Source organism: Equus przewalskii, chromosome 13, assembly GCF_037783145.1.
Source record: "Equus przewalskii isolate Varuska chromosome 13, EquPr2, whole genome shotgun sequence".
Classification (NCBI taxonomy): domain Eukaryota; kingdom Metazoa; phylum Chordata; class Mammalia; order Perissodactyla; family Equidae; genus Equus; species Equus przewalskii.
The window spans coordinates 37934181-37961926 of record NC_091843.1 but is presented as its reverse complement, the minus strand read 5'-3'; the positions used below and the strand labels follow the sequence as shown (position 1 = coordinate 37961926).

The 27746-nt window shown below is 45.2% G+C and overlaps 1 protein-coding gene across 1 annotated transcript in view; it reads right to left on the bottom strand.

The window, feature by feature from the left end:
• SPOCK1 (SPARC (osteonectin), cwcv and kazal like domains proteoglycan 1) overlaps positions 1–27230 on the bottom strand; it is a 470120-nt gene extending 442890 nt beyond the window's left edge. The window contains exons 1-2 of the mRNA XM_008513818.2: positions 26960–27230; positions 26165–26350 (exon numbers count right to left, since the gene is read on the bottom strand). Coding sequence (XP_008512040.1) covers positions 26165–26350 — 186 coding nt within the window. The 5' untranslated portion in view covers positions 26960–27230. The remainder of the gene's footprint in view (positions 1–26164; positions 26351–26959) is intronic.
• Between the last annotated feature and the right edge of the window lie 516 nt (positions 27231–27746).

The following is a 27746-nucleotide window of genomic DNA, read 5'->3' as shown; positions in this document are numbered from 1 at the left end:
CACACTTCTCCAGGGAATCATTTTTCTCACGGGATTAAGGTTCTGAGCCATGTACTTTGGAAAGACCATGCTGTACACTCCCCTTTCTCCTTAAGTAAACACCCTCCATAGCTCAGGATGGTCTTATCACAGGCCTGGGTCACTGTGACAGGCTGCTGCTGAAGACGAACTGCTGCACAGAAAATGCCTTCCCTCCACCAGCCACCCCTGGCACAAGGAGCTGCGACATAGTGGCTTCCAGGCCCAAGGAGCTGTGTCATGGTGGCAGCACTGGACACCACCTGATCATGCTCCACGACCAACTGTGCTGCTGAGCAGGCTTTCGGAGCAGCACAACCTTGATTCTCCAGTCTGGAACCCAGAGGCTGGCTGTGAAAAGCTTTCAGGACCTAGAACATTCCATCTCCCGCATACTGCTCCGCTGCAAGTTGTCCCCCTCCCTTGAAAGTCCCACCTCCTTCAGGAAGAGTCTCGACCACAGGGACCTTTTCCTGCTCCAGTCAGAGCACAGATGGCCTGCGAGACCTTCTTGGCACTTACCCCGAGCACCGCCTTATGATACTTCCTATGGTTCCTTTTATGACTACTGTCCTCTTTGACCATTTCTTGGTGGAAGGATTTGTGGCCACATCCTCAGCTCAATAACATGTTCCACAAGGGCAGAGATTTTGTATCTCCCTGTGGCACTGAGAACATAGCCTTTCAAATTTTTGCTGATTGACCAAGAAAAATTTAAAAAAAAAAGGCAAGGTATTGTGATGAAAAGAGACTAGCCAAGCTTGGTCAGCCAGCCTGGCACTGGCCCTCCTGAGATAAGAGCAGTGCTATTCAACCCATCTACAGGCACGGTTTGGGAGGCAAGGCTGTCGCCTGCTGTGATGGTGCCATCAGTAAGAAGGCCAAACCCAAATGGAGGTAGAAGAGGCCACAGGCACATCTAGAAAAGGCTTCTGAAGGGGTGGCTGTTAAACATGGTGCACCCAAGACCCTGGGAGGCACTGACAAGGGGTCAGCCATCTCCGAATCCAGTCTGCTGGCTCACACTGCCTAAGAGCCACGCTCTCTGCAGTACTTGGACATCAGTTTGGTAAAAGGCTCACCAGAGGCAGCACAGAGGTAAGCACACATCCACCGGGCCTGAGGGCATGGAAAAATAACAGGGTGGAGTGATTTAGCCCAGGTAGATGGGGCGTGAGAGGGCAAGCAAGCAGCCGACAGGGTGAGCAGAGAGAAGAGTGATGGAAGCACCCCTCAAGCTGCGGTCCTGGAGTCAGCCTCCCTCTCCACTACGGAATTCACCTGGAGAGCAGCTCTCCAAGGCTCCCTGCCACGAATTCATGGGAGAATATACCAATCACACCAATCAGGGGACCTGGCTCAAGTGCTGCCAGCAGACCATGTGCACGCTCAGAGTGGACCTTAGGGTGGGGACACTCCAGGAATGGTTTGGTCTGGGGCGGCAATTCTCCAGAGGCAGAGTTCCTGGTCACACCCGAGATATTGCTGTCACTATCTTCCCTTTTGACAGCTCCATCACCACCTTGTCCAGGAAGAAGGGAGATAGATTGGCCCAACAAAAAGGGGCCCAGACCTTGAAAGACTGTAGGAGACAATAATGAAGGAGAAGAAATACAATTATCTCAAGTATATGAAAAATGCTCAGTGCAAATTAACTCTTCATTGAAAATTCACATTTCAACTATTAGGACAAAAGGCATTAATAACCCAAAAGGCATTAATCCAATCTGCTCACTAGCTGAGAGAAAACAGGCACGCACTCACATTGCTGGTGGGGGTGTTCTGTGGGGCAAGCCATGGGAGGGGAGCATAATTTGGCAATATCCATTAACGTTCCTAACGCATATGCCCTTTGACGAAGCAAATCCACTTCTGAAATTTAACCTACAGATACAGCTGTACATGAGCGAAATGAGGTTTCCATGAGATCACTGCAGCATTGTTTTTAGAGTAAAGCATAGGAAACAACTCCAATTTCCACCAATACGAGATGAGGTAAATAAAGTACATTCAGACAATGAAATACAACTTAAAAAATTTGAGGACCTAAGAGAAAAACGAGCAAAATTCATAAATAGTTCACAGAAAAAGACACACAAAATAGATGAAAAGATGCTCAACTTCACTTGTTATAAGAGAAATACAAGTTAAAACTACACTGTGACACCATTTCTTGCCTATCATATTCGCAAATTCAAAAGCTTCATCTCATTCTGTCAGCGAGGCTGTGGGGAAACCAGCCCCATCACATGTCACTGGGTGGAGTGCAAAATGGCTCAACCCATGGAGGAGATGCAACAATATCTAACAAAACTACATATGTTTTTACTGACCCTGAAATCTAGCTTCTAGGAACTAACCTTAAAAATATAACTCTACAGGGGCCAACCTGGTGGCACAGAGGTTAAGTTTGTGCACGCTGCTTCAGTGGCCTGGGGTTCATGAGTTTCATCCCAGGGATGGACCTAAACACTGCTTGTCAAGCCATGCTGTGGCAGTGTCCCACATATAAAATAGAGGAAGACTGGCACAGATGTTAGCTCAGGGACAATCTTCCTCACCAAAAAAAATATATATATAACTCTACAAATATGAAACAACAGATGCACAAAGTTATTTCCTTGCCTTTATGAATATGCCAAAAAATGCTGAAACAACCTAAATGCCTATCCACAGGAGATTAGCTGAATAAACTACTATAAATCCACACAGTGGAAAAAAACTCTGCAGCCTCATTAAGGAACGAGAAAAATCCTGATGAACGGCTCTGCACTCTTTTCAGGATATATTAAGTAGAAAAAAGCAAAGTGCAAAAGTGCATGTGACATATACACACACAATAAAAAAGAGGAAATAAAAGCATACATGTTTGTGTACCTATTTTTATAGAAAGAAATAAATAATAAACTAGAAGCTAATGAAAATGGTTTCCTCTAGGAGGTAGGTGTAACAGGGAGGAAAGCATAGCAATAGGGGTAAGATTTCTAAGTAGACCTTTTTACCTAGTTTTGATTTTGAACATGTAAATATTTTACGTTTTCAATAAGTAAATTTTAAAATAAAAAGCAAACTCTAAAGTAGATTACAAATAGTACTAAACAAACTTAAGTGTATATTAAAAGAGCAGCAAAGTCACTTAGAAAGTAAAAATTTGTTCAAGTAATTTTGAACATACTACTCTGACTAGAAACTCTTAGTGGGACATAGTCTAAAGACAAAAAGAACCACAAAGAAGTCTTCAACTTCACTTAGCTGATTCGTTGTGCATAGCACACTGGCAGTCCCCCCATATTCACAGTTTCACTTTCCACAGTTTCAATAACCCACAGTCAACTGTGATCCAAAAATATTAAATGGAAAATTCCAGAAATGAGCCTCGTAAGTTTTAAATTGTGTACCATTTTGAGTAGCATGATGAAATTGTACGCTGTTCTGCTCTGTCCCCCTGGACAGGAATCATCCCTTTGTCCGGTGTATCCACGCTGTATATACTACCCACACGTTAGTCACTTAGTAGCCATCCGGGTTGCCAGATCAACTGTCGTGGTATCGCAGTGCTTGTTTTCAAGTAACCCTTATTTTACCTAATAATGGCCCCCAAGCACAAGAGTAGTGATGCTGGCAATTCGGATATGCCACAGAGAAGCCTAAAGCGCTTCCATTAAGTGAAAATGTGAAAGCTCTCTACCCAATAAGGAAAGAAAAAGATTGTATGCTGTGGTCAGGAAGATCTACAGCAAGAATGAATCTTCTATCCACGAAATTGTGAAGAAGGAAAAGGAAATTCATGCTAGTTTTGCCGTCACACCTCAAATAAGTATAGAAAAAACAGTATACACAGGGCTGGTACTATCCGCAATTTCAGGCATCCACTGGGGGTCTTGGAACATATCCCCAGTAGATAAAGGCGGCTTACTGTAATCACCAAAAATGTCCATCACAACACTGTTATAATAGAGAAACAGCTCAAACGTAAAAAAAAACAAACAAACAATACAGGCTTATTTAAATAAATTATGGAATATTGACCCAAAGAAATAGTAGGGAGATATGGCCAAAGTGTATGCCATGACACAAAAAGATGTTTATGTAGCATTTGAAAATGAAAAGCACATATGCATTACATGATTCAGTTAAAACTATGTACATGTGGGTACATAAAGGCATAAAGCAATAAAGCTATTTTCAGGTGATGGTATGGCAAGTACTTTTTTTTTTCTTCAGTTTTTTAAATTTCCTCAAAAAATGAGATTTTATAACTATAATTTCTGTTTTAAGTAGTAAATTTCTTTTTGTAAATAGGACAGGAAAAGCCCTGTGCAGAAAGCTGCTGGAGAGGTACAATCCAGACACCTTCCCCACCAACTTCAGGTTGGGAAGAGACTGGCAGACCACTCAGAGTTTGGGGACAGCCAACTCATGTCTCTAGCTTCTGTAACATTTCTCAGTATAACTTGCCCAGGCAGGGAGGGGGGACCAGCCCGCTGCCTAGAATATCAAAACAAACCTGTCAGCCTGCCGACAACCCCTAAGAGCAGCTCTGTGCCAGAGTAGGTCAGCATCCACTGGACCGTGACAACTCTTCCCCACTCACTCCCCAGGGAATAATCACACTTGAGGGGGAAAATCCCGCCTCATCTCAACAGAGCGCCCCTCGCTAAGCTCCACATGTCAGCTGAGACAGCACCTGAAGCTAAAGACGGCAGTAATAAGCTGACAGAAGCAGCTCCCACGCATCAGCATATCCTTGTGACTCTGGAAAGAGGGACGCCGGCTTCATGTAACGAAGCTGAAACAGTCCCAGTTTCCGTCAACTTGCTGGCTGCCAAACCGGTGAAAAGAATGAGGTTCACTTCCACCAGCAGCACAGCACACTCAAGAACGCAGGTTTGGAGTCCAACCCAGATTTGAAGCTCCCCTTCTTTTCATTAGCTCTTCTATTTGGCAAGTCTCCTAACAGCTCTGAGCCTCAGGCTCCTCAGGGATCTCCAGCAGGCCTACGAGGATGAAGCGAGCTATGTGTGGAGTGCTTGGGACACAAGTTTAGTGTATGTGAGACACACATGCACAGAAGGACAACTGATAAACAGAGCAAAATGGTGACAAGGCTATCTTAGAACAGCACCTGGCACATACTAAGTCTCAGTAAAGATTAGCTGCTATTATTGCTAGAGTGAAAATTAGTGAGCTAGTCATCCACCAACAGATCAGATCAACCAAACCTGGGGGCATAAGAAACAATCAAGTGTGGCTACACTCAAAGTCTCCAGGAGAAAGGACTGGCATCTGTATCCCAAAAAGGGAAGAAGCTACCGGATTAAAAAAAAAAAAAAAATCACATCCAAGTCCCACATAAATCAGACATTCAGATTTGAAATAATCACTGATTTTACTTTAAATGGAACATAAACTAAATGACCCAATACAATGCTTATTTAAAAAAATTAAACTCTCTCTCAAGCCCCTAGTTAATTTGAACAGAAAGAGAAATTTCCATTCAGCAAAGGCTGCAGTGTTAACCAACATAAGCTAGGTTGCAAGTCTAGAGGACTTTAAGATTAGCATATATTAGTAAGATTTCCTATTTGTAAATGAACAACTATGTTGCCAGGGGGTTAGGCCCCCTATATCAGGAGTGTGTTGTTTGATTATGATTTATGTTGCCCCCAAACTTTGACTAAGATCGAATTTTAGCACCAAATTCCTATATATTCGGGGAAAAAAACAGTGTCAGGCTTTCAGATGTTAAAGAATGATTCTTGCCTAGAGGGCTTCATAAAGTGGGCAGAACTGATCCTGCCATTACCTCACATGGGCCCTCGCCTGCTCCCCAGGCCATATGAGAAAAAGACTAGAGTGGGAAGAAGTGGTTAGCAGCCTTCTGGAACATGCAGTGTTCACTAGGTTCCCCCAGTGAGGCATATTCTCCCTCTCAAGTGCAAATTAAGGGGGTATTATAGGAGAACAGCTTAAAAACCAGGAGCACCTGTAAGAGGGGAATATTTGTTTCCTCAATTGAAAATCTTCTCCAGCAAGTGGGCTTGTTAATCTGTCCTATGAGTAACTGAACAGAGAAAAGAGCATTCAAGAGGACTGGACAAACCGAGAGAAGGGGCAGCACGCACTGGGGAAGCATCGGGCCCCACTGGTTAGTAGAGCAAGGAGATGAGAGTTTAGGGAACAAAAGACCATAGAAGGCAGCTCAGCTAGAGCCATCTTGTGTGCATCCCTCCACGGGTACCACTTACCAAATGGGAGGACCTTATTAGAATAAGGCTGTGGGACAGACATCTAGGAAAGGATGCTCTTGGGATGTTATAAACGCCACTGGCCAAACTTGTGACTTCACCTTCCAGGTACCTGGCAGGATTACTCTTAACTGCCTCACTGATGTGGAGTCTGGCCATGCGGCTTGCTTTGCTCAAAAAACTGGTGTCTCATCTAAGAAGAGGCAGTGAGTTTCTAATGCAGAGCTCTGCAGCACCCTCTTCCTCCTGCCATAGTGACTGTGAAAGCATGGAGATGGGGTCTTCATCAGCCTGTGGTCCAGGAGACAACACAGAGCAGAGGCCCTACCTCGCCATCAGAGATGTGTGGGATGAGAGAGAAATAAGCCTTTATTATTTTAAGTCAAAAATATGATTTTTGGAGTTATTTGTTACCACAGCATAACCTAGCCCATCCTGACTGATAAAAGGGGATAGGAAGGAAGAGGCTGATCTGGAGTCAAACTACCACATCAGAGGATTAGGTAATAGGCAGGTCCCCGACCTGGCCCTCCAGAGAGCCCACCTTGACGCCATTCCTGGGAAGAAGAGAGTTAAATATTCATCATAGATTCAGCACCACACCAGCTCCTCAAGCCACAAGTCCAGACTATGCAGGTGAAGAGGAAGACACTTTCCAAATCCAATATGAGGTGGAAGTTTTAAACTCAACTGGACTTGGTTTTAAAGCTAAAAATGATGGAAAACTATGGAATCTGCCCAAGATGCTATTAAGGGAAAGCAGCAATTAAAAATAAACAAAAATGTTTCATGTTTATTTCCCAAATTGAAATTCCTCAATAAGCTGGTTGCCCATACGTGTTTGGTAAACACGGACATGTGTTTATGACTGGTCTCAGAAAGCTGCAGCTGCTCACATTTGCTCTCCTTAAAACACACACACACGTATTACTGAAATGATTCTCAAAAGACAATGACTATTGCCCCAAGAAAATCTGTTCTAATCAGCCCTACCAACTGCAATATAGAATCTTATTATGTGGCCTTCCTGCTTCTTTTAGAGATATAGTTGTTTTTCTCTGCACAAAGAGGGTACATCCCACAAGGAGAGAGAGAAAATTAGGATATCTGAAAATAATGTGTCCGAGAGACGGGGATTAGAGCTCAAATATCGCTACTGCGATGGGTGTACACTGAATAGCCAGAGTGTGGACCATGGCATGGCAGGGAGGAGATTCAGTAACATGTAAATGTGCCCAACTTTCCACTCCACGTTACTTACCCCTGCCCCCTAAAGAACAATTCTGTCTTTTTCCAGCCAACAAGAGGATAGGAAAGCAGCTAAGAAGCCAGATGAAAGTGCGAGCTTTTAGCCAAGAGAGACTAAGTCAAACCACATAACTATTGCTGGGAAGAGGGGAAGAAAGAGGAGAAAGTTTTATGGGGTTATCATATGAAAGACTCCAGAGTAACACAGAGACCAAAAGGAGGAGGAGGAGAACAGAGCTTCTGAGAACTGTCGTTGTGCATTATGAACTGAGTCTCCTCTGACACGCTTTGGAAGGTAGAAGGAGAAACGGGAAATCCTTTCGAAACCCTTTGGCTACTGGACTGTGCATCTGTGAATGGGACTTTAAACAAAGCCTTGACTGTGTGGGATCCTGGGATTTATCTGACCGGCAGACTCTTCTGCAGAAACTTCTCTGCTCACAACTTGCTTCCTCTTGCCCTCTTTATCTGATCATTCCCAAAAGGCACAGAACAATTCAGAGCAGGCGTCCCTCTCCCTACAAGCCTCCCTGACCTCTCCATTGGGATCAGATGATCCTTGCTGGAATTCTCACAGCATCCTATGCTTCGCTGCACTAACTCACATCATCTGTGTTACGGTTGTCTATTTACCTTCTTATCCAAGTAGAGCATCCGTTCCTCAGGCCAAGATTTAGTCTTGAATTTTCACATTCCTGAGCCTGGCACCATGCCTAGCACACAAGTATTCAATAATTAAGATGATCTAGACTCTCTCAAACTCAAAAATTTACTTGACCAAAATAATGGGAGGAAAGTGATTCTTACCTGCTCCCGTTGTGCATATAACACAAACTGAGTTTCCTGGTTATGCATCAACACCTCTGTTACCTCTGCAGAGGCTCAGCTACTGTGCAGGTCAGTTTTATGTACTACGAAAACATCTCACATAAATACTAACTCTGTATGGTGGGAGGAGCGTGGAGAAGAGAGTGTGAGATTTAAAAACTATGACTGAAGAAAAGTACCTGAAAAGTTACTGCAGATGATTAGTTTAGATGTCAAGGTCCCACGTTAAACAACTAGTACAGAGTGGCACAGTCAGCTACGGGTCCATAGAAATGCCACAAAGGAAGGATCCTCCAGAGTTGTGGAAAGGGGAGCAGAGGTGCAGCAATACAGGTTTTCTTCTCTTTCCTCCATGCTCCCTAAAGTATGCCAAGGACTCCACGGGCCTTTTGACATTAACTCAAGGTTAGACAGGAGAAATGTACACTTGTAGCTTAGCATCACACAGGAGTTATGTTGGCGCAAAGTTCATCTTCAAAGTGGAAAGAGGGGTCTTTCAGACCAGACCAAAAAGAAGATCCTTTCTCCACACTCCTACCCAAGCCTAAGACATCCAACCTTCCCCAGGGGTGAGACCAGGGCAGAGAGAGCAACCCATGCTGGACGTTAGGGACAGTAATTGACGGGGCTTGAGGAGCGATGCAGAATAGAGAAAAAGAAGGATGGTCTTTAAGCGGGAAAGGAGACACAATGAAAACGCCCAAGGGAACTCTCTCTGCCAGCCATGGGGTGGAGCGCATGGTACATCCCATAATCCCAGACTAAGGCTTCACATCCATGAACAGAAGCCACAGAAACATCCAAATAGACAAGAGACACTACTTTCCCCATCTCCACTACCATACAGACTCAGTGTGGATTCACCAACTGTATAAACCAGAAATAAGTGCTTGATCAGATCTCCTCTGGGAGGTTGAAAGGGCTCAATCACTTTCTTATGGTCTGAGTCTTCTTTCCCTTCCCAAGGAAGAGTGCTACAATTGCACAGGGAAAAAGAAAAAGTTTCCCAGTACATCCTCAAATATGCACTGAACATCTGGCAGCCTCTGAGAGGCCAGAATGCATGAGCCAAGGTCCCGACACGCAGGAGCTTACAATCCAGGTGCACCTCCAACAGACAAAACCAGAACCCAGTGTGAGGAATACATTCTCCAATATGGAGCTGTGTGGTGCTGGCTGTTGCTGCTACAGAAGTCAGAGGAGGGGGTTGTTAAAATTTGCTGCACAGCATATGAGAAAGGAGTGAGTTGTGAACAAGGATCATCTAGTTGGAAGTAACGGCTGCTACCTGAGATGTGCGGTGAAACAAGATTCAAGGGAGAGTAGCCAGCCCATCCATCTGGAGCCTGTCAGTCCTTTAGTGGAACAGAAGTACTTCTCTGCTGCATTTCCCCACTTCTCAGGAAACAAAATCAAACAGCCTGTCTGATCCACAGTACAACCAATTTACTGTGACTCTCAGGTACATACATAACATCTCACCCAAAACTCCCTGTGGCTGTTTATCTTGGCAAAAATAATAAAAATCATAGGGTCTTTATTATACCTGATTGGCTGCAATAATGCATCAGATTTCAAGGATATAAAAAATAATGTATTTACTTGATTGATCTTCCCTTCTCTTGGCTCTAGAAAAGAAATATCTGGAACAAGAGGATAGCCTAGAATGTAAGCTCCATGAGGGTAGAGACTTCTGTCTGTTTTGTTAACAGCTATGTCCCAGAGCCCAGGACAGTACCTGGCAAGTTTATTTCTTAAATGAATGATGGAAACAATGGCTCATCATATGCCCTCCTCTCTCAACTTCATCCGCCTAGACTACCCCTTCCATCAAAAAATAATCATAAAAGAAAAAAACGTATCTCTAGGCCAGTATTTCTCAATATTGACACTATTGACATTGGGATGGAGGAGGGTGTCCTGTGGGTGGTAGGATGTGCAGCAGCATCCCTGGCTTCTACTCACTAGATGACAGTAGAACCCCACCCACCTCACCACCTCCTGCTGCCCGAGTTGCAGCAACCAAAAACATCTCTAGACATTGCCAAATACCACATGTCCCCCGCGGGCAACATCTTCCCTAGTTGGGAATCACTACTCTAGGCCTGCAGAGAGCTCCCAAAGAGCTGACGGACCCAGAGAACTGTTGTGTTTTCCATCTTCTTCATGATGCTGAGACAGCAGCCAGGGGAAACCCTTCTCCTCGCCTACTCTGAGGAGAGTGCACCAGACAGGCCTGCTGTGAGAGCGGTGGGAGGAAATATTGGGTAATGGAAATCAGGTAGATGTCTTGAACACAAATGAAGGCTGAGATGTGGGTCCAGGCCTTGTCTGCATTCAACAGGAGAAACCACTTTATCGCCATGGCGGGGATGGACTTGGTTTTTAATGATCTCCTCTCCCCCTCCTCCACCACAGGGGCATTAAAGTATCTATAAGTTGTACGTAGCAGGGGATCTGTCAGCAGCAATTTGACTTGAAATCTGGCATGGAGCATCTGCTCCTGCTCCTAATTATGAACGAGGCTGGGATTCATTAATATCTCCACAATGAGTTCAAAGGGCTCTTCAGAGAATAGGCTTTGCAAAGCATTCACAAGGCCAGGAACTAACGTGAGGAAGGGCAATGGCTTCTGCTCCCCAACTCTCAGTGAGCTGCTGGTCTCTCACACCTGTTTCCCTGACAAAGTTCAGAGGGATCATTCTTCCCAGTCAGGACTCTTGTACGCATTGTCTTACCTGTGTTGATTCAGTCCTTGCACATATCTTGGCATGCCATGTTCTATCACATTCCTCTTCTTTACCAAAAAAATCACTAATAGCCAATGCTGGCAAGGGTACAGTAAAACCTACATTCTACCATGCTGGGGGTGCAGTCAGTACAATGTAGTAACACTCATTAATGGATATACCAATGCACATGCCAGTATGCCAAGTACTTCTACCTCTGGAAACATACTGCAAAAAATAATTCTAACCATGAAAAGGCTCACATGGTCAAAATATTTATCATGCAATTATTTAGGAAAAGGAAAAGTGGAAACAACCAATTGTCTACTGCCAGATATTTTAGTTTGGTATATTATAATATATACATTCACTAGACTAATATACACCATTAAAATGTCATTTACAAAGAATAGCATCATACTATACTGTTTATGCCATGTCATTAAATGAAAAGAGAGAGAACACCACATCATATAAACAGAATGATATTAACCATGAAAATAAAAACTTTGGCATTAAAAAGTCTTCTGGAAGCAAATAGACCCAAAAAAGGTGTTAACAGTAACTGCATATGAAAGGAAAGTGATTTCTCTTTTTCTGCGTCTTATAAATTCTCTTTTTAAATCATCTATTTCTATAAATCAGGAAAAGAACAATTTAAAGCAAAAGTATAACAATAAAACCACAGCTAGAGAATACATCCCCTCCATAGTCCCTTTATTCTATTTTTTACAGCTTTATGGATATATAATTGACATATAACATCATGTAAGTGTAAGGTGCACAATGTGATGATTTGATACATCTACATATAGTCATGCGCCATGTAACATGCACATTTTGATCAATGATGGACCGCATATATGATGGTGGTCCATAAGGTTGGTACCATATAGCCTAAGTGTGTGTACTAAGCTATACCATCTATAGCCTAGTTTGTGTAAGAACACTCTACAATGTCGCACAACGACCAAATCACCTAAATGTCACATTTCTTAGAAATATCCCCATCATTAAATGACACATGACTGTATTACAAAATGATTACCACACTGAGATTAGTTTACACATCGATCACTTCACATAATTACCATTTTGATGTTGCTGTTGTTATGGTGAGAACATTTAAGATCTACTCTCTTAACTTTCAAGTGTACAATATGTACAGTATTGTTAATTACAGTCACCATGCTGTACATTAGAGCCCCAGAAACTGTTTGTCTTATAAATGGAAGTTTCTACCCCTCGTCCAACATCTCTTCATTCCTCCCACCTCCTGGAAAACATCAATCTACTTCGTGTTACTATGAGTTTGGCTTTTTCAGATTCCACATAAATGAGATCATACAGCAGCTGTATTTCTCTGCCTGACTTATTTCACTTAGCATAATGCCCTCGAGGCTCATCCATATTGTCACAAATGGCAAGATTTCTTTTTTTTTTGGTTGAATAATATTCCACTGTGTATATATACCACACTTTCTTTATCCATTCATTCATCTATGGGCACTTAGGTTGTTTCCATGTCTTATCATGAATGATGCTGCAATGAACACAAGGCTACAGATATCTTTTCAAGACAGTAATTCCATTTCCTTCAGATATATACTCAGAAGTAGGATAGCTGGATCATATGATAGTTTGATTTTTAATTTTTTGAGGAATCTCCATACTGTTTTCCATAGTGGCTGCACCAATTTATATTCCTACCAACAGTGTACAAGGGTTCCCTTTTCTCCACATCCTTGCCAACACTTATTATTTCTGTCTTTTTGATGACAGCCATTCCAACAGGTGTGAGGTGATATCTCATTGTGGTTTTGATTTGCATTTCCCTGATGATTAGTGATGTTGAGCATCTTTTCACATACCTGTTGGCCATTTGTATATCTTCTTTGGAAAAATGTCTATTCAGGCCCTTTGCTCATTTTTTAATTGGATTGTTTTTTTGCTATTGAGTTGCATAAGTTCTGTATATAATTTGGATCTTAACCCCTTATCAGATAGATGGTTTGCCAATATTTTCTCCCATAGCATAAGTTGCCTCTTCATTTTGTGATTGTTTGTTTTGTTATGCAGAAGCTTTTTAGTTTGATGCAGTCCCACTTGTTTATTTTGCTTTTGTTGTTTGTGCTTTTGGTGTCATATCCAAAAGATCACTGCCAAGACCAAAGTCAAGGAGCTTCTTTCCTATGTTTCCTTCTAGGAGTTTTACAGTTTCAGATCTTACATTTAAGTCCTTAAGCCATTTCAAGTTCATTTCTGTGTGTGGTGTAAGATAGGGACCCAATTTCATGCTTTTGCATGTGATTACCCAGTTTTCCCAACTCCATTTATTGAAGAGACTATCTTTTCCCAATGAAGTTACTCTCCTTTATTTTTGTCCATAGAACTTACAACCAACTGTTGTATCGTAATCTGTGTACTGTTTCTGTCCCTCCACTAGAACGTAGGCTCCATAAGGGGAGGCAAGAGTCTGGTATGTAACAGGTGCTCAAAATGTTTTGGTTAAATTGGATTATGAGTTAGATTGAGAAATTTTTTAAAATTCATACTCGCAACCCACCCAGGGCTGCTGACGACAAGGAATCTTTTCCATGATTATCTCCCCACTCTCACAGGCCTTGACTTGGAGCCCTGACAAGGCTAAAGTCACCACACTTCAGCATTCATAAACATCATGTTCTGTCTCATCTAAATGCTCCACTTCCATTGCACAGACCGGTACCCTTCTGTTGATAGTGTCTGAGTCTCTAAACTCGGGCAAAATAGCAGAGGCCACCCAGGCATGTCAGTAAGAGTGGAGGTAAGCTAAAGTTACTTGACCACCAGACAGATTCAGAGATGAATGCTTACACTACTTTCCCACAGAGACACAGCCCAGGTCACAACACCTCTGGATGTCCACCTTGCCAGACTGTTCTGGTTCCTTTGCAGACCAGGGCTTTTCCTTTGTAGATAACCCCCAACAGGCTTCCCTGACTGCCAAGCACCCCATCTTCATCACTTCATCTCAGACAAGAAGCCTGTGGACTCCAGAGGACAGGAATCAGGCTTGTTTTGCTCCCTGCTACATCCTAAGTACCCAGCAGAGTGCCTGGTATATAGTAGCCTGGCCAATAAGTATCTGCAGTATGAATGTATGAATACATGAACAAACAAACAAACAGAACTACTGAATCTGTGTGCCAGGATCTGGTTACTAAAGAAGCAAGGAGCTAGGTCCAGGAAGACCATGGAAAGAAACAAAAGGAAAATTTTCTTTTGAGGAAGATTAGCCCTGAGCTAACATCTGCCACCAATCCTCTTCTTTTTTTTTTTTTTTTGACTGAGGAAGATTGGCCCTGAGTGGACATCCATGCCCATCTTCCTCTATTTTATATGTGAGTTGCCTGCCACAGCATGGCTTGATAAGCAGTGCATAGGTCCGCACCCAGGATCGGAACCAGCAAACCCCAGGCCACCGAAGTGAAACATGCTAACTTAACCACTGTGCCACCAGGCTAGCCCCAAAAAACATTTTTTAAAACACATGCAAAGGTCTTTCTGAGGTAGGAAGAATTTTTTAAACCACCAACTCAGTCACACAAAAAAATTCACACACTTTATTGGACACCAGTAAAGACAGCATTATTTTATCTTTACCATGGATAGCATTTTCACTCTCTCATTCACTGAAAGTGACACAGGTCTCATTCAAGGTGGCTGATCAAAGGTTACAGACCAGGTCCAGAGTCACAGCAAGCCTAGCTGGCTCAGATGGGAAGTGATGCCTCGGCCTGATGAAAGTGCTGGACACCAACCAACCAACCCCACCAAAGTCAAGAGTCGGCATGTCCAATGAGCACAGAAAGACCTAGAAACTATCCAATTGTCCCTTAACAATGGGGCTATGGAAACACCCCAAATAGCCACACAAGTCTGTTCAATACATTTAACTATTTTCTCCCTTTTAGCAATAGGTTTATCAATCTCAGACACCATTAATTAGGGGAAATTCAGCAACGTGGACTAAAGCAAAGTTTGAGAATTTGTTCAGTGGGCAATGGAATGGCTTCAGAACAAAGAATACTGCCGTGTTGATCCTCATAAATTTTCTAAACTTTGACAAGTCTTTGCTTTTCTTGTCCTCTGATCTTTCCAAAATTATCTGGCCAACCAAGCAAAAGGACTTAATATTCCAAGAGAGAATTGCACGTAGTGGCATTGTCTGGCCCATATCCCTCAGACCTTCTCTGTGCTTCCAACTTCCAGTATCTGCGACTCTGCATATTGCACACTTCCTGACAGTAGACACTCCGTATTACCTCCACCATTCCTTGTCTATTGCCTACTCCTAGCACCACTTCAGCTTCAATACCCATTTCTCTATAAATTAAAGCCAATGTCAGAGTCAATTTCTTCCAGTTCATCTGTGCACAAAACATATCAATTCTGCTAAGGAAGATGCACAGTCAGACCAGCGTTGGCTGGGATCAGGTCCCTATGGAGACAGGAAGACTTGCTGAGATGATCACCCAGGACTTCATCACGTAGAAGGTCCCACATTGATTCCACTGTTCTCACATGCACAAGCGTCCCTAACCCTAGAAGCCAGTCGGGAGTCAAATGTTATTCCGCTCCAGGAACACCTCATGACAATAGCTGTGGCTGAGACCCAGGCAGATACACACATTGGAAAGCAAGACCTTTCCTTCTATTGATGCCAACGGTAGCCCTGTTGGCATAAGGGGAAAATACAGCATTCATAATAATTTACTCTATGTCTTCAAAATAAAATGCTCATTTTGTCTGAAATTTTGGGCTGGCCCTGTGGCCGAGTGGTTAAGTTCGTGCGCTCCGCTGCAGGTGGCCCAGTGTTTCGTTAGTTCGAATCCTGGGCGTGGACATGGCACTGCTCATCAGACCACGCTGAGGCAGCGTCCCACATGCCACAACTAGAAGAACCCACAAAGAAGAATACACAACTATGTACCGGGGGGCTTTGGGGAGAAAAAGGAAAAAATAAAATCTTTAAAAAAAATAAAAATAAAAATAAAATAAAATGCTCATTTTGTCTAAAATTTTATTATTCATTGGAGCTAATGGTGTTTCTATTTGGGATGAATAATAATTCTTCAGGATTTTTCTGAAAGTAAAGTTTGAGAACCACATGCATCAGAATTACTCGGGCTGCTTGTTTAAAACACAGGTTCCTGGGTGCCACCCTTGACCTATTAGATTGTGCTTTGGACTAGGAAGCTAAGATCTGCATTTTAAACAAGGCCTGCCAGTGATTTTTTCAAGATTATAAAGACGTAAGTCTAAGAGCCCCTGCTCTAGCATCTTGCTCTGGGCGTCTTCCTTTTTGCCTTGGCCATGACTGCTCATCTGCAACTCAGCCTGGCATTTCTTAGAACTGAATGAGAGTGATTCCATCTATATGGTGGGCCAGGAAGGGTGCAGCTGAAACAGAAAAGTGGAAGCTGCTGCTCTCTGCATACGTTTTCTCCACATTCAATCTGTGCAAAGATGGCCTGGAACACCTGGGGCAAGTTCCGCTGCCCTGCGCCAATCACAGGTGCTGACTGACTTTGCATAAATGCCTGCTCACCAACGACGTTATTCCGCTGGGGAATGTTGACAGTGCCCTCTGTAGTGTGATGTGTTGCAGATCACACAGGAAGAGTTTGCAAATTATTACAAATAGTTGTATAATATGTTCTTCCTTCCTCCCTTCCCTGTTGTGCCAAAGGAAAGTTCGTCTTAAAAGATCAAAGCAGAGGGTCTCCTGAAGGACATATTTGCATAGAATCATAAGAAAAGTAACCCAATCAAGTTAATTTGGATGGTAGCATTATCTCTCAGGAGAATTCCCAGAAATTCATGTCACTAGTCTGTGAATACACCCTTGCTCATCCTCCCAGGGATGTTGGGAGGCTCAGACCCAGGGTCTCTGAAATGCCACATCCTATTAGCCACTCCCACGTGGCGCGGAAGGAGCTGCATGCGTGTCTGTCTCTCCTCCTAAACTCTGACCTTGGAGGATGAAAATCTTGGTTTTCATGTTTAGCCTCACAGCCTGGCACCTGGTTGCTTCTCAGCAATGGTAGTGGGGACAGGACCGGGGAGGAGGACAAGGGGCAGCCCATATAGACCAGTCTCATTTCTGAAACAGAAACTGCACAAATCATCACTCCTTCCAAGAAACTCTATGACACCCTTATTTCAAAACAGCAGCAGGAATCGTAGGAGCTCTATAGCCCAGGACACTTGACCACAGGGAGAAAGAGAAACTAACGGGCCAAAGACACTAGAGGAGCAAGAATTTTTTGAAAGAGTGATGGCTGTCAAAGACAGCACAGAAAGGTACAAAGAGGAGAAACAAAAGAATACACCATCCTTCCGCCAACTACTTAGCCCATCTATGTACCTCACTGTCACAGATGACTCATCCCCCTGCCCCAAAATATGTGTTAAATTGAGAATGTGAAAAGCATGCTTTTTAAATAAACTAGGAGAGAGCTTACTACTTAAGGGAATCCTAGGGCAGACACATCTGATGGAAACACATCAAGGTCTTTCCCATTTCAAGACCTTTGGATTCGCTCTTCCCACTCGCTGCCTGGGACACAAGCACCTCCTCTCGTCGCCTGGCTCGCTCCTGTCATCCTGCACGTCTCAGTCCAATGCCTTTCCTAGGGAAGCATTTTCTGACCAAAAAAATTAATTAACCCGTTCACCTCCCCATTACATATTCTCAGAGCATCTGTACCTCCACCTTGTAGCATTTTGCTCAACTACACCTGAATGATTATTTTGTGATTGTTTTTCTGTCAGCCACGCCAGACTGTAAACTCCAGAAGGGTAAATATTGCATCTATCTTGTTCACCCAGCACCTAGCAAAGGCCTGGCACATAGCTGGCATTTGGAGAACATTTTTGCACCAAAAAAATCACCACGCCCTGCATTAACTATTTGCTATTGTTTGGGTTTTCCTAAACCATGGCCAACATGCTTCAGTTGTGGCGAATTACAGGTCCTCCGATGGCCTGTAATGACCTGGAACTGAAGAGTCGGATCTGTGGCAAGAAGGAACAAAGGCCTGGCCAATCCTACCAGTATTTTCCTATTCGTTCATAAAGTCAGACCTGGAGCATGAGGACTCCTGAACACCAACAAGAAGCATCTACTAGACCCTATGGGAGGTTCCTTGAGGACAGCAGTGCAGGACCCCATCCACCCCAAAGCCAGCCTGGGACAACTCTGCAGCACAAGCTGAGGTTTTTACTTTTTCAGATGGGCTGGAGGCAACTGGATCAGAGCTGAACATTAAAAGTGATACCAATTAGGGCTTAGTTGGCATAATGGGCTCCCTGGGGGGCCCTGCACAAAACTCCCAGATACACTGTGATGAGACTTGCCAGTTTCAGGAGAGGTCTAGTGACAATGTGAAATATGAAGGGAAGGTCTTCTGTGCCAGGAGCAGCAACTGGAAAACAACAGAGAATGGACCATCTGGAACTTCACATGGCCTTCTAGACTGGCAAGGAATGGAGCGAGACAGGCTCAAGGATAACAGAACAAATTTCCCCAACATTCCTCTAAGACGTGAGACAGAAAGCAACGTCTATAGCTGTATGCTAACAACTCACTCACGCTCACAGGGCAGAAGTTAAGATGAGTGACCCTCGGAAAGGAAATCAGAACAGTACACGAGCCACTGAAAGATCACGAACATCTACTTTGTGCCATGAGCTCACTCGGTCCTCCTCAAAACCCCACAGAATAGACAGGATCACTGCAGTTTTACAGGTGGGGAAACTGATGCTCTAGCCAAGACCCAAGCTTATATTTGGCAAGACTGGAATATGATCTCAGGTTAAGAGGGGGTTCTTCACCATGATGTGACTCAGACTCAAGAGATTTTCGCGGGTTCAGGAATTGTGCCCTAATTGTGAGGAGGCTGAGTTTCCCTGTCAGTTCCTCGCCTCTCAACAGCAACCCCATCTGCTGGTTTCCATCATCATTGTCAATTACTAATGGAATGAGACACACACGTCCCAAGCTAGCATGACTCACTGGGGCCAGCTCTCCGAAAAGAACCTCCTGGAGGTGTGGAAAGTCCTAGATAGTTCACTTATTCATTCATTCACTCAAATTCAAACATTCACTGAGCAGCCTTCTGTGCTGGGCTCAATGGCAAAGGTCTGGGGACACCAAGCTCTATACAACAGTGGATTGTAAAAGGGGTGATAAAGTTGTGAGGTCCTGGCTTAGAGATACAGGTTAGACCAAAAAAAAAAATGTTTTTCAAACGTGTATGTGATGTAGAATTTCCACCTACCAAAAAACTATAAAAGCACATGTGCCTATAATTCTCCTTTAGGCTTTCTTTCACCAGGAATTCATCAAGAGGTGTGCTTAGGTAACAATTCAACAAAATGCTTACTGACCACCTACTGTGTGCAAGGCATGGTAAGACTCAGGCTCTTACTTCAGGAAGCATCCAATGATTAAAGAAGCTAAAATATAAATATATACACTGATAAATTGAGGAATAATGTATAAAAGTGTTATAGGAGTTGATAATATTAGTAAAAATAATAGCCTCCACTTCTTGAGTATTTATTAAGCCAGACACTTTGCAAAGAGCTTTGTATGCATTAATCAATTTACTCTTCATGCTGACCCCGTGAGGTTGGTCAACACAGTGGATACCCACTTCCCCTTAAGGAACTACCCTTCTACTCCCCTTTGACTGGAGCCCCACCACCACTCTATCCCCAGATCCCAGCCCTAGCCCCAGGGTTGGGCATGTACCCAGCCTGGATGATCAGCATATTCTACCAACTTGGCCAAAGTGATTGATTGGGGAATGGGTGCATAAAACAGGTAAATTTGACAAATGTCAATTCTGGGACTTTCATGACACTACTAAAACATAAAAACTACACAGCGATGTAAATTTGTAGCTGCCATGAGTCACCATGTGGAAATAATCAGCCTGAGAACAAAACCAACATAGGGGAAGAAAGCCAGAGATGGGAGGGGTGCAGAGGAGGGGAAATGCCAGACACACGGCCCAAGTCCTGTGATGGAACCTGAGCCCCCAGACCTGGCCTTACCTAAAGCCATGGCTTATCAGAATTTTCAGTTACACAATTAAGTTTTCCTTTCCATTTAAGCCAACTTGGACTAGGTTCAGTCACTCGCAATCTTTAGTCCTCACCAGTAGAGAGTTATTATCCCACCCAACAAATGAGAAGTCAAGGATTCGGAGAGGCCAAACAACCTGAGACTACTTTAAATTAAACTAACCATCTAAGGCTTGGGGAGGCCGCAATGGCAGAGTGCATTTAGACCAGAATCCTGCAAGAAACAACCTGCTCAATTGCTCAGAGTCTGTTTTCTCCCTCCATCTGCCAGTGCCACGGTGGAGACACATGAGTCACCTTGCCATGGCTCCCTTTCTGCACAGTGGGTTTATTTCTTCTTTACCTCTATACCGAGGGGGTGGTCCTCTGGGGTCCCAGCTTTATCCAGGAAGCTATTAAACTCTTCATCTGGGCATTATCTTCTTTCTTTGTAGCGTACAAAATGTTGCATCTTAGGATTGATGGTATCTTATATTGAACGAAACATGGTGAAAAAATACTTGCAATCTTGGGCAAATTATGTAATCTCTTACAGGAAATTTCTTTTGTTTGTAATTATCTCATCTGGGGAGATGAGACCAAGTGTGAGCGTCAGTCCAAGGACTTTCCTAAGGAACACATAAAGTCACCTCACCAGAGGAAAGGGAAAATGAGGCATCCTGAAGGTGTTCAAATTTAGATATTGAGTGGGCTTGGTTTGAAACATATTGAGTAACTGAATAAGAAATGACTTATTATAAAATATTTAATTGCTAACATTGTCTCCCTAAGCAAGATAAAACAGTTTAGCTAATGATTAGGTCCCACTCCTCTAGGGGAGTATTACAGGTCCCAGGATCCATTTGGGCCACTTCTCGCTTTTGCAACAATCTCATGAGCATAGAGGGGAGTACTTAGCCTCCCAGAAAATCCAGTTCAGCTGACGTGCTGTGCAGCCGGGTTGGGGGAAGACCAGGAGAGGCAGGGGAACTCAACCTGGGAACGTCAACCGGAGCAAGAAGCTCTGCCATCCTTGCCAGGCAAGAACTACATTTTCTCTGGCAAGAACAAACTGAAGGTAAGGACAGAGAATACAAGAATGGTGTTAGGCCTATCAACTTTCTGACTGTCCCCTTATAACGATTCCTGTGAAATAATTGTTTCTATCAGTGGTCATCTAGTACAGGGGATTGAAGATAGCGGGTTCATTAAAGAGAGTCAGGATCACAAACTCATTTAAGTCTCCTTGAACCTGTTTAATCAAAATGATTTTCTGCTACTCTCTATTACAAGCTGCGCTTCTGTGGTGACAGATTAATGACTGATCTACTAAGCCATACCACCTCTCTTGTCACCAACCCCACCAACTGAGCCAGGCACTCTTCTCTATCAGTAAGCCCCACTTGCCCTTGGAACTCATTATAGCTGGATATTGAGATCAAATGAGCAGATCAGATGCCTACTGCCACCCCAGTTCTGCTACAGAGACCACCAAATGCGCCAGAGTGTGCACCAGAAGGAAAAAGAACATGGGCCGGTCCTTGTGGTCTCATTAGAATTACAAACTCAGGTCACTCCGGAGTAAGATAAATGCCAGCCAAGGCAACACTTCTGATTCTTCGGGCCTGCTGAAGGTAATTATCCTGGAGTTAAATGTCAGGGCTGGTTTCATGTGTGCAAAAGAAAGAAAATGTCATGTTTGGTGTAAGCAACAATATTATTTTAATCAAATCAGAAGCTCATTATTAACAGAAGATAAGTCTTAGTGTGATCCCGGCAATGAGCTGTGTCCACCTGGCTTTCCACTCCACTTTGTCTCAACCTAAGGTTCTTCACTGACTGCCCTCAGACATGAAGCAGGAAAGACCTGCAATGTGCTATCAGGGGACGCTCACACCCCACATCCACTTGGCTGTTGACGGGCTGCAGTGCTCAGGGAGAGTCTGGAGGCAGCCCACCCGGTTCCAGGCCAAGCTTCTCCGCAACCCAGCTCTGCAACTGTGGGCAAGAGACTTCATCTCCCAGTAAATGGGGGATAATAATAGTACTTCTCTCTGGGGATTATTATGAATATTAGATAAGATAATACATGGAAAGTACCTTAAACAATGTCTGGTACACCAAGTGCTTGATGTGAGGTATTACCTATTTCTCCGATGTTTTCATTTTTTAATTACAACCAGCATGTATTACCTTTACAAGAAAATTCATTTTTTTCAAAAAGAAAACAGAATAAAAAAAAATGTGTGACAGCATAAGTTAAAGGATTTCATCCAGACAAAAGATTACGTGAGAGATTTATCTTGCTCACCCCATAGTCCATTGCCTAGCACATGGCAGAAGTCAAATATTTGTTGGGATGAATAAACATACAAATGGATATAAGAATGAACAGAGGAAAATTTCCTGACAGTAATGGTTATGGAAAGCCAAATCAGATTCAGAAAAAAAATCAGGAGAGTGGTTGTGGCATCCTCACCCCTCAAATTCAAGCCACAGAGGAGTTAAATGCATGACAGCTAGGGGTGGGAAACTATCGTAGAACTTAATATAAACATCTGCCTTCATCTTCTCCTTCTAAATACTGTATTTGGGCAAAAGTCTGGGCCTCCATCTGACCGAAACATCCCAATTGCTAGTTTTTTTTAAAGATTGGTACCTGAGCTAACAACTGTTGCCAATCTTTTTTTTTTTTTTTTCTGCTTTCTCTCTCCAAATCCCCCCAGTACACAGTTGCGTATTTTAGTTGTTTGTCCTTCTAGTTGTGGCACATGGGATGCCACCTCAATGTGGCCTCACAAGTGGTGCCATGTCCACGCCCAGGATCTGAACCAGCAAAACCCCGGGCCACCGAAGCAGAACACGCAAACTTAACCACTCGGCCACAGGGCCGGCCCCCCAGTTGCTAGGCTTTATAAAAGAATAATGACCAAACTAACAGACCACTGATACATTCAGAAGCAAACTTACGAATGCTGTTACATCTCTCCCGGATCCATCACTCCAGGCAACAAGCCATAGAGTAGTTGTGAAAGTTTTACTTCTGGAAAGGAGATAGCAATTTTGTGTGTACCAGGAGCAATAGGACCACTTCGAAGTGGTAAGTAGAGGCTGTAAGGTTGTCTCTGGCAATGTCATAGCACACGCAACAGGCAGGGGAGCATGGAGCACACAGCCTGCCATCATTTCCCTTTCAAAATTAGCCCAGTAACAACCACCACCGGATATCATCAACTCCATAAAAGGAGCCCTCAGTTTTCACTTTCACATGTTCAAAAATCACTTCTAAGTGTCTCTCCCCCAAGTGCAAAAAAGTGATAGGTTGGGAGAAAAGCAAGAAGTTTTCCCTCACAATGACTTTCAAAAATTGACAAGCATCATAACAATAATCTCAGGGCACAGCCTCTCAAAGTTATCAGTGGCTTCAACAAAACATCTAAAATAATAGCAAAAAATGTGGAGCTTTGTCATCCTCAAGGAAGGCCTGGCTCAGGGAAGACGGTCAGCTGCCTGAGAAATGGCAGCAGTAGCCAGGGCTTTGTCCACCGTCCACTGAGCAGCTCGTTTCTACAGGAAGGAACCTTCTACTCCTTGGTCTCAGGGGACCCAGGCTTTGTGGTTATTCCAAGTAAATGAACCAACTGAAGACTCTCGGACTTGGCCTTAAAAAGCGTCTAGTTTGAGTTTCACAACACTTTAAAGAGATTAATGGCATTAAGTTATGTCAGAGCCATGGCTAACATTAGAAGATTCCATGAAGCACATAAAAAGCATATAAAATGGTTGATGGCTGAAGATGTTTGGGATTTTTTAACATTTTTAGATGTCTTTTAATGCTATGCTAGATTAAATTACCATTTTTAAAGAATACATGCTACTAAAAATATTAGTTTAACACCTAAAATTGCTCCCAAAACAAAAAAAGTAGTATATTTGAACATGGAGGCTTTTCACTTTTTGGTGTTAAGTTTTGGACATTTTTACAATATTTAAGGTAGTATTTCCTAAACACCATAAGAATTACCTCATATGTTTCTTTAAAATGTGGATTTCCCAGCACTCAGTCCAGAAATATGGGATCAGAATCTCCAGGGGAGGAGTCTGGGCGCTATAATTTTACAAGCACCCCAGGTAAGCTTCGTGATCAGTCAGGTTTGGAAAAACACTCTTCTAGGGATAAAAAATGTCAACATTCGCAAGAAAAACAAGGAATGAAGAGAAGCTCAATTTTTAAAAATTTAAAGCTGAATGTGAAGTAAGAATAATGTCATGCTTATGATACACTGAGACTAGAAAACCTTGCACAGGCACGAAAGCACAGTAAACCTTTCTACACCCGGAAGACCAACATGCACAGATGCTTTCAATTCGCCCCACGTGCCACGCGAACCAAGGTGTCTGCAAAGATGGCCCTTCACCTCTACACCTGACCTGATTCTTCCACGTCTAGCAGAGTTAAGCACCTGCCCTGTTCCTCAACTCTATCTAAAATATAATGTTAAAAAAACAAAGCAAAATTATTTCTACCCCATGTGAGTCCATGAATGGAGGCTTTACAGTTTGGGCATCTTTTTCAGCCATAGGCAAAGGTAAACAGTGCAGGGGTCCTCAGAGCTGAACAGAAAGGGGACCGAAGGTGGTTAACAGAGCAGGACAGCAAGGAGGCATGGCAGGAATGTCATGGTGGGGCTGGGGGATGGGGGGGGGGGCAAGGGAATCTGCTGCAAAAGTAAGGCCCCACATAACTGTGGAAGTTCACTGAAAGTGTTTGAACGCCTCTTTCAAAGAGAAGCAGCCCACCATCAACTAGACAGAGGGGGAGGAGGACAGAGAGCGCAGAGATAAGTAGGCCCCCACTCAAGACTGGGTGCACCCGCTCCTCTAGAGCAGGATCTGGAGAGGTGCTCTTTAGCAAGTACCAGAGAACATCTGGATTCACTGGAGCCCTCAGACTCTCCCCACCAAGGGCTGGGGAAACTGCGAATGGGGTTAAGAGGAAGACAGCGAAGGAGGGCAACTCCCACCCGTCTCCCACCTAAAGAGCCCATGCCCTGTGACGAGAACAGAGACTCTGAGGTACGGGTCTCACAAGGGCAGGAACTCCTAATGTTAAGTATCATAAAAATTTTCTCCTAGCCCCCAAGAAGGGCAAGGCCCCAGCCCCTGGGGCAGCCTTTGAAAGAGCTGGCAGCAGCTCCCACAGCACAGAGGGGATGCCATCTGCTGGAAAGACTATGCCAGGTGCCTCTCGGGCATACCCATCCTCTAGGGCCTACCTGGGGAGCAACAGCCAGCCTCGGGGCAGAAACAGGCAGCAGGTGTGCCTCTGGGTGCCCAGGAATAACTTTCTCCCCTCCCCCGCTCTCCCAAAAGAGAAATCTTCTGCCCGCTCCGCTCCCCTTCAGGACAGAGGACCAACTCCATGAGCTGCCTGCTCCCTTTCCCTTCCCCTAAGGATGCCAAGGGCCAAAACCACCATGCTCCCCCACATTTTATCAGGCCCATTGCCATGACCCTGCAAACCTCCTCTCACACCTGGAACTCCTAGGTCCCTAGTAAATGAGCTGGGCTCACCCAAACCTAGCCCCTGCAGTAGGGTTTCTTCGGCGCACTCTTAAGATGGCCTGAATCACTGATGCCCCAAGGGGGTTATCTAGGGGCTGGGCAAAGTCAACCATGAACCTTAGAGGAACTCAGAAGCTTAGGGAGCCTCTCTCTCCGCAGCTGCTCCTGTTCATTCCATTTAGTACAGTCACCTCCTCCCACCTACAAATACACACACCTGGACCACAGGTAACAGGCAAGAGCATCAAGCCTTCGAAGTTCTCTTTAAAGTTACTCTCAGGCAAGACGCAGCCCAGGAACCCCGGCCAGACCTGGCCTTGAGAGGTCTGCACCAGTCCGCTCCCCACCCAGGTCAGAGGCCCCCTCTCAGAGGGGCTCCCCCGCCCCACTGGGCCAGGCGGCGCTACTCACGTCTCGAAAGCGGTTCCAGTACTTGTCCCGGTCGTACTGGGAAACGGTGCTCAGCCACTGGTCATTGTCTAGGAAATTGCCGTTGTTGGGGCCCGCGCCTCCAGCGAGTGCGTCCAGGTGCCGGCTCTCGACCTGGAGGAAGCACCACGCCGCGGCGGCCGCCGCGAGCACCGCGATCGCTGGCATCTGCGGGGCCGGGGGCACGGGGACGGTCAGCCGGGAGGGCGGGACCACGCGAGCCCCTCGCCAGCACCGCGGTCTGGGCGCCTCCGCGGCCGGCCCCAGCTGTCGGGGCGGGGGCTCTGACTGCGGAGACAGGGTCATCCCTCGCACACCTGGGGCCGATCTAGAGACCTAGGGGCCCCTCTCACGAATAGGGAGCTCCGTTACAAATGAGGAGGCTGCGTCACCAATTACGGGGTGCTATTAAACTATAGAGGACCCCCGTCGCCTATTCTCCGGGTGCCCCACAGACTGCTACTCTCGGATCAGGGTCTTTGGTACCCGTCCCCCAAAACGAGAAGCCCTCAATCCGCAAGCCGCACTCCCATGGATGGTGCCTAGAGCTTGGGGTAGGGAGGGGGGAACAGGGCTCCCAGCAGCAGTCCAGCCTCTGGCAGAATGGGAAGTGGAGGGGCAGCACCTGCAGCAGAGGGTCTCCCCTCGCCCGCCCCGCCGCCTCGGAGAGAGGGGCGCGCGGAGATACCCCCAGGCCCTGACCCTGCCAGCCCCCCGGTGGCCGCGGGGAGATCCCAACTACGCCAAGTTGGGGCGCGGGGTTCCGCGGGCACGTACCTTGGGGGCCGGCCTGGGTCCCCGCGTCCGAGTTGCTCGAGCTCCTGTGGCGCGGTCGCGGAGAGGGCTGATCGGTCGGCTCGCTCCCCTGCGCTCCCGCCACCCGCCGCCGCGCGTCCGGCCGCTTTGTGAGCCCGCAGCGCTCTGGCTCCGCTCGCTGGCTCGGGCGCGGCGTCCGCGGGCGGAGGAGCCCTGGAGCGCGAGCCGAGGCCTCTGGCGACCCCTGGCGGCCTCGCGATGCTGTGCGGCCCACCCGACAGCCCCGCCGCCTCTGGTCTATCAGACGGGATGTGCTTATCCACGTCTTAATACAGGGCCAAGATGGTGAGAGACAGCTGAGCGGCCTGAGGATATAAGGCCAGGCAGCCGGGCAGCGTTGAGGCATTCTCAAAAGGAAGGTCGTGGGACCACCTAGGTCACAATAACCTTGGTAGGGGAGGAGAGGGCTTCTTAAAAATAGGGATTCCCTGCTCATGCCCCAGACTTGCTGAATCAGCGTTCTTTTTACCAGGGCCTCCTCAAGGGAAGTGAAGTTCTGCACTGACCACCCCGGGGAGTGCACCCAGCGGCGTCTCTGCACTCCTATGCCCCCTACCATGCCCACTGCTGTCAGTCCCTTAAGACAGCCCTTCTGGCCTCCATTCCATCATTTCTACATCCTGTGTTCCCACATTGACCCTGTGGGTGTCCCTTGGCGTCTGCTTCTGTCCCCACCCCTTGAGAACTGGGCCCAGTACCAGTCTGTTGGGTTTTCCCAGAGGGGAGGGAGGGAGGAGAAAGAAGAGAA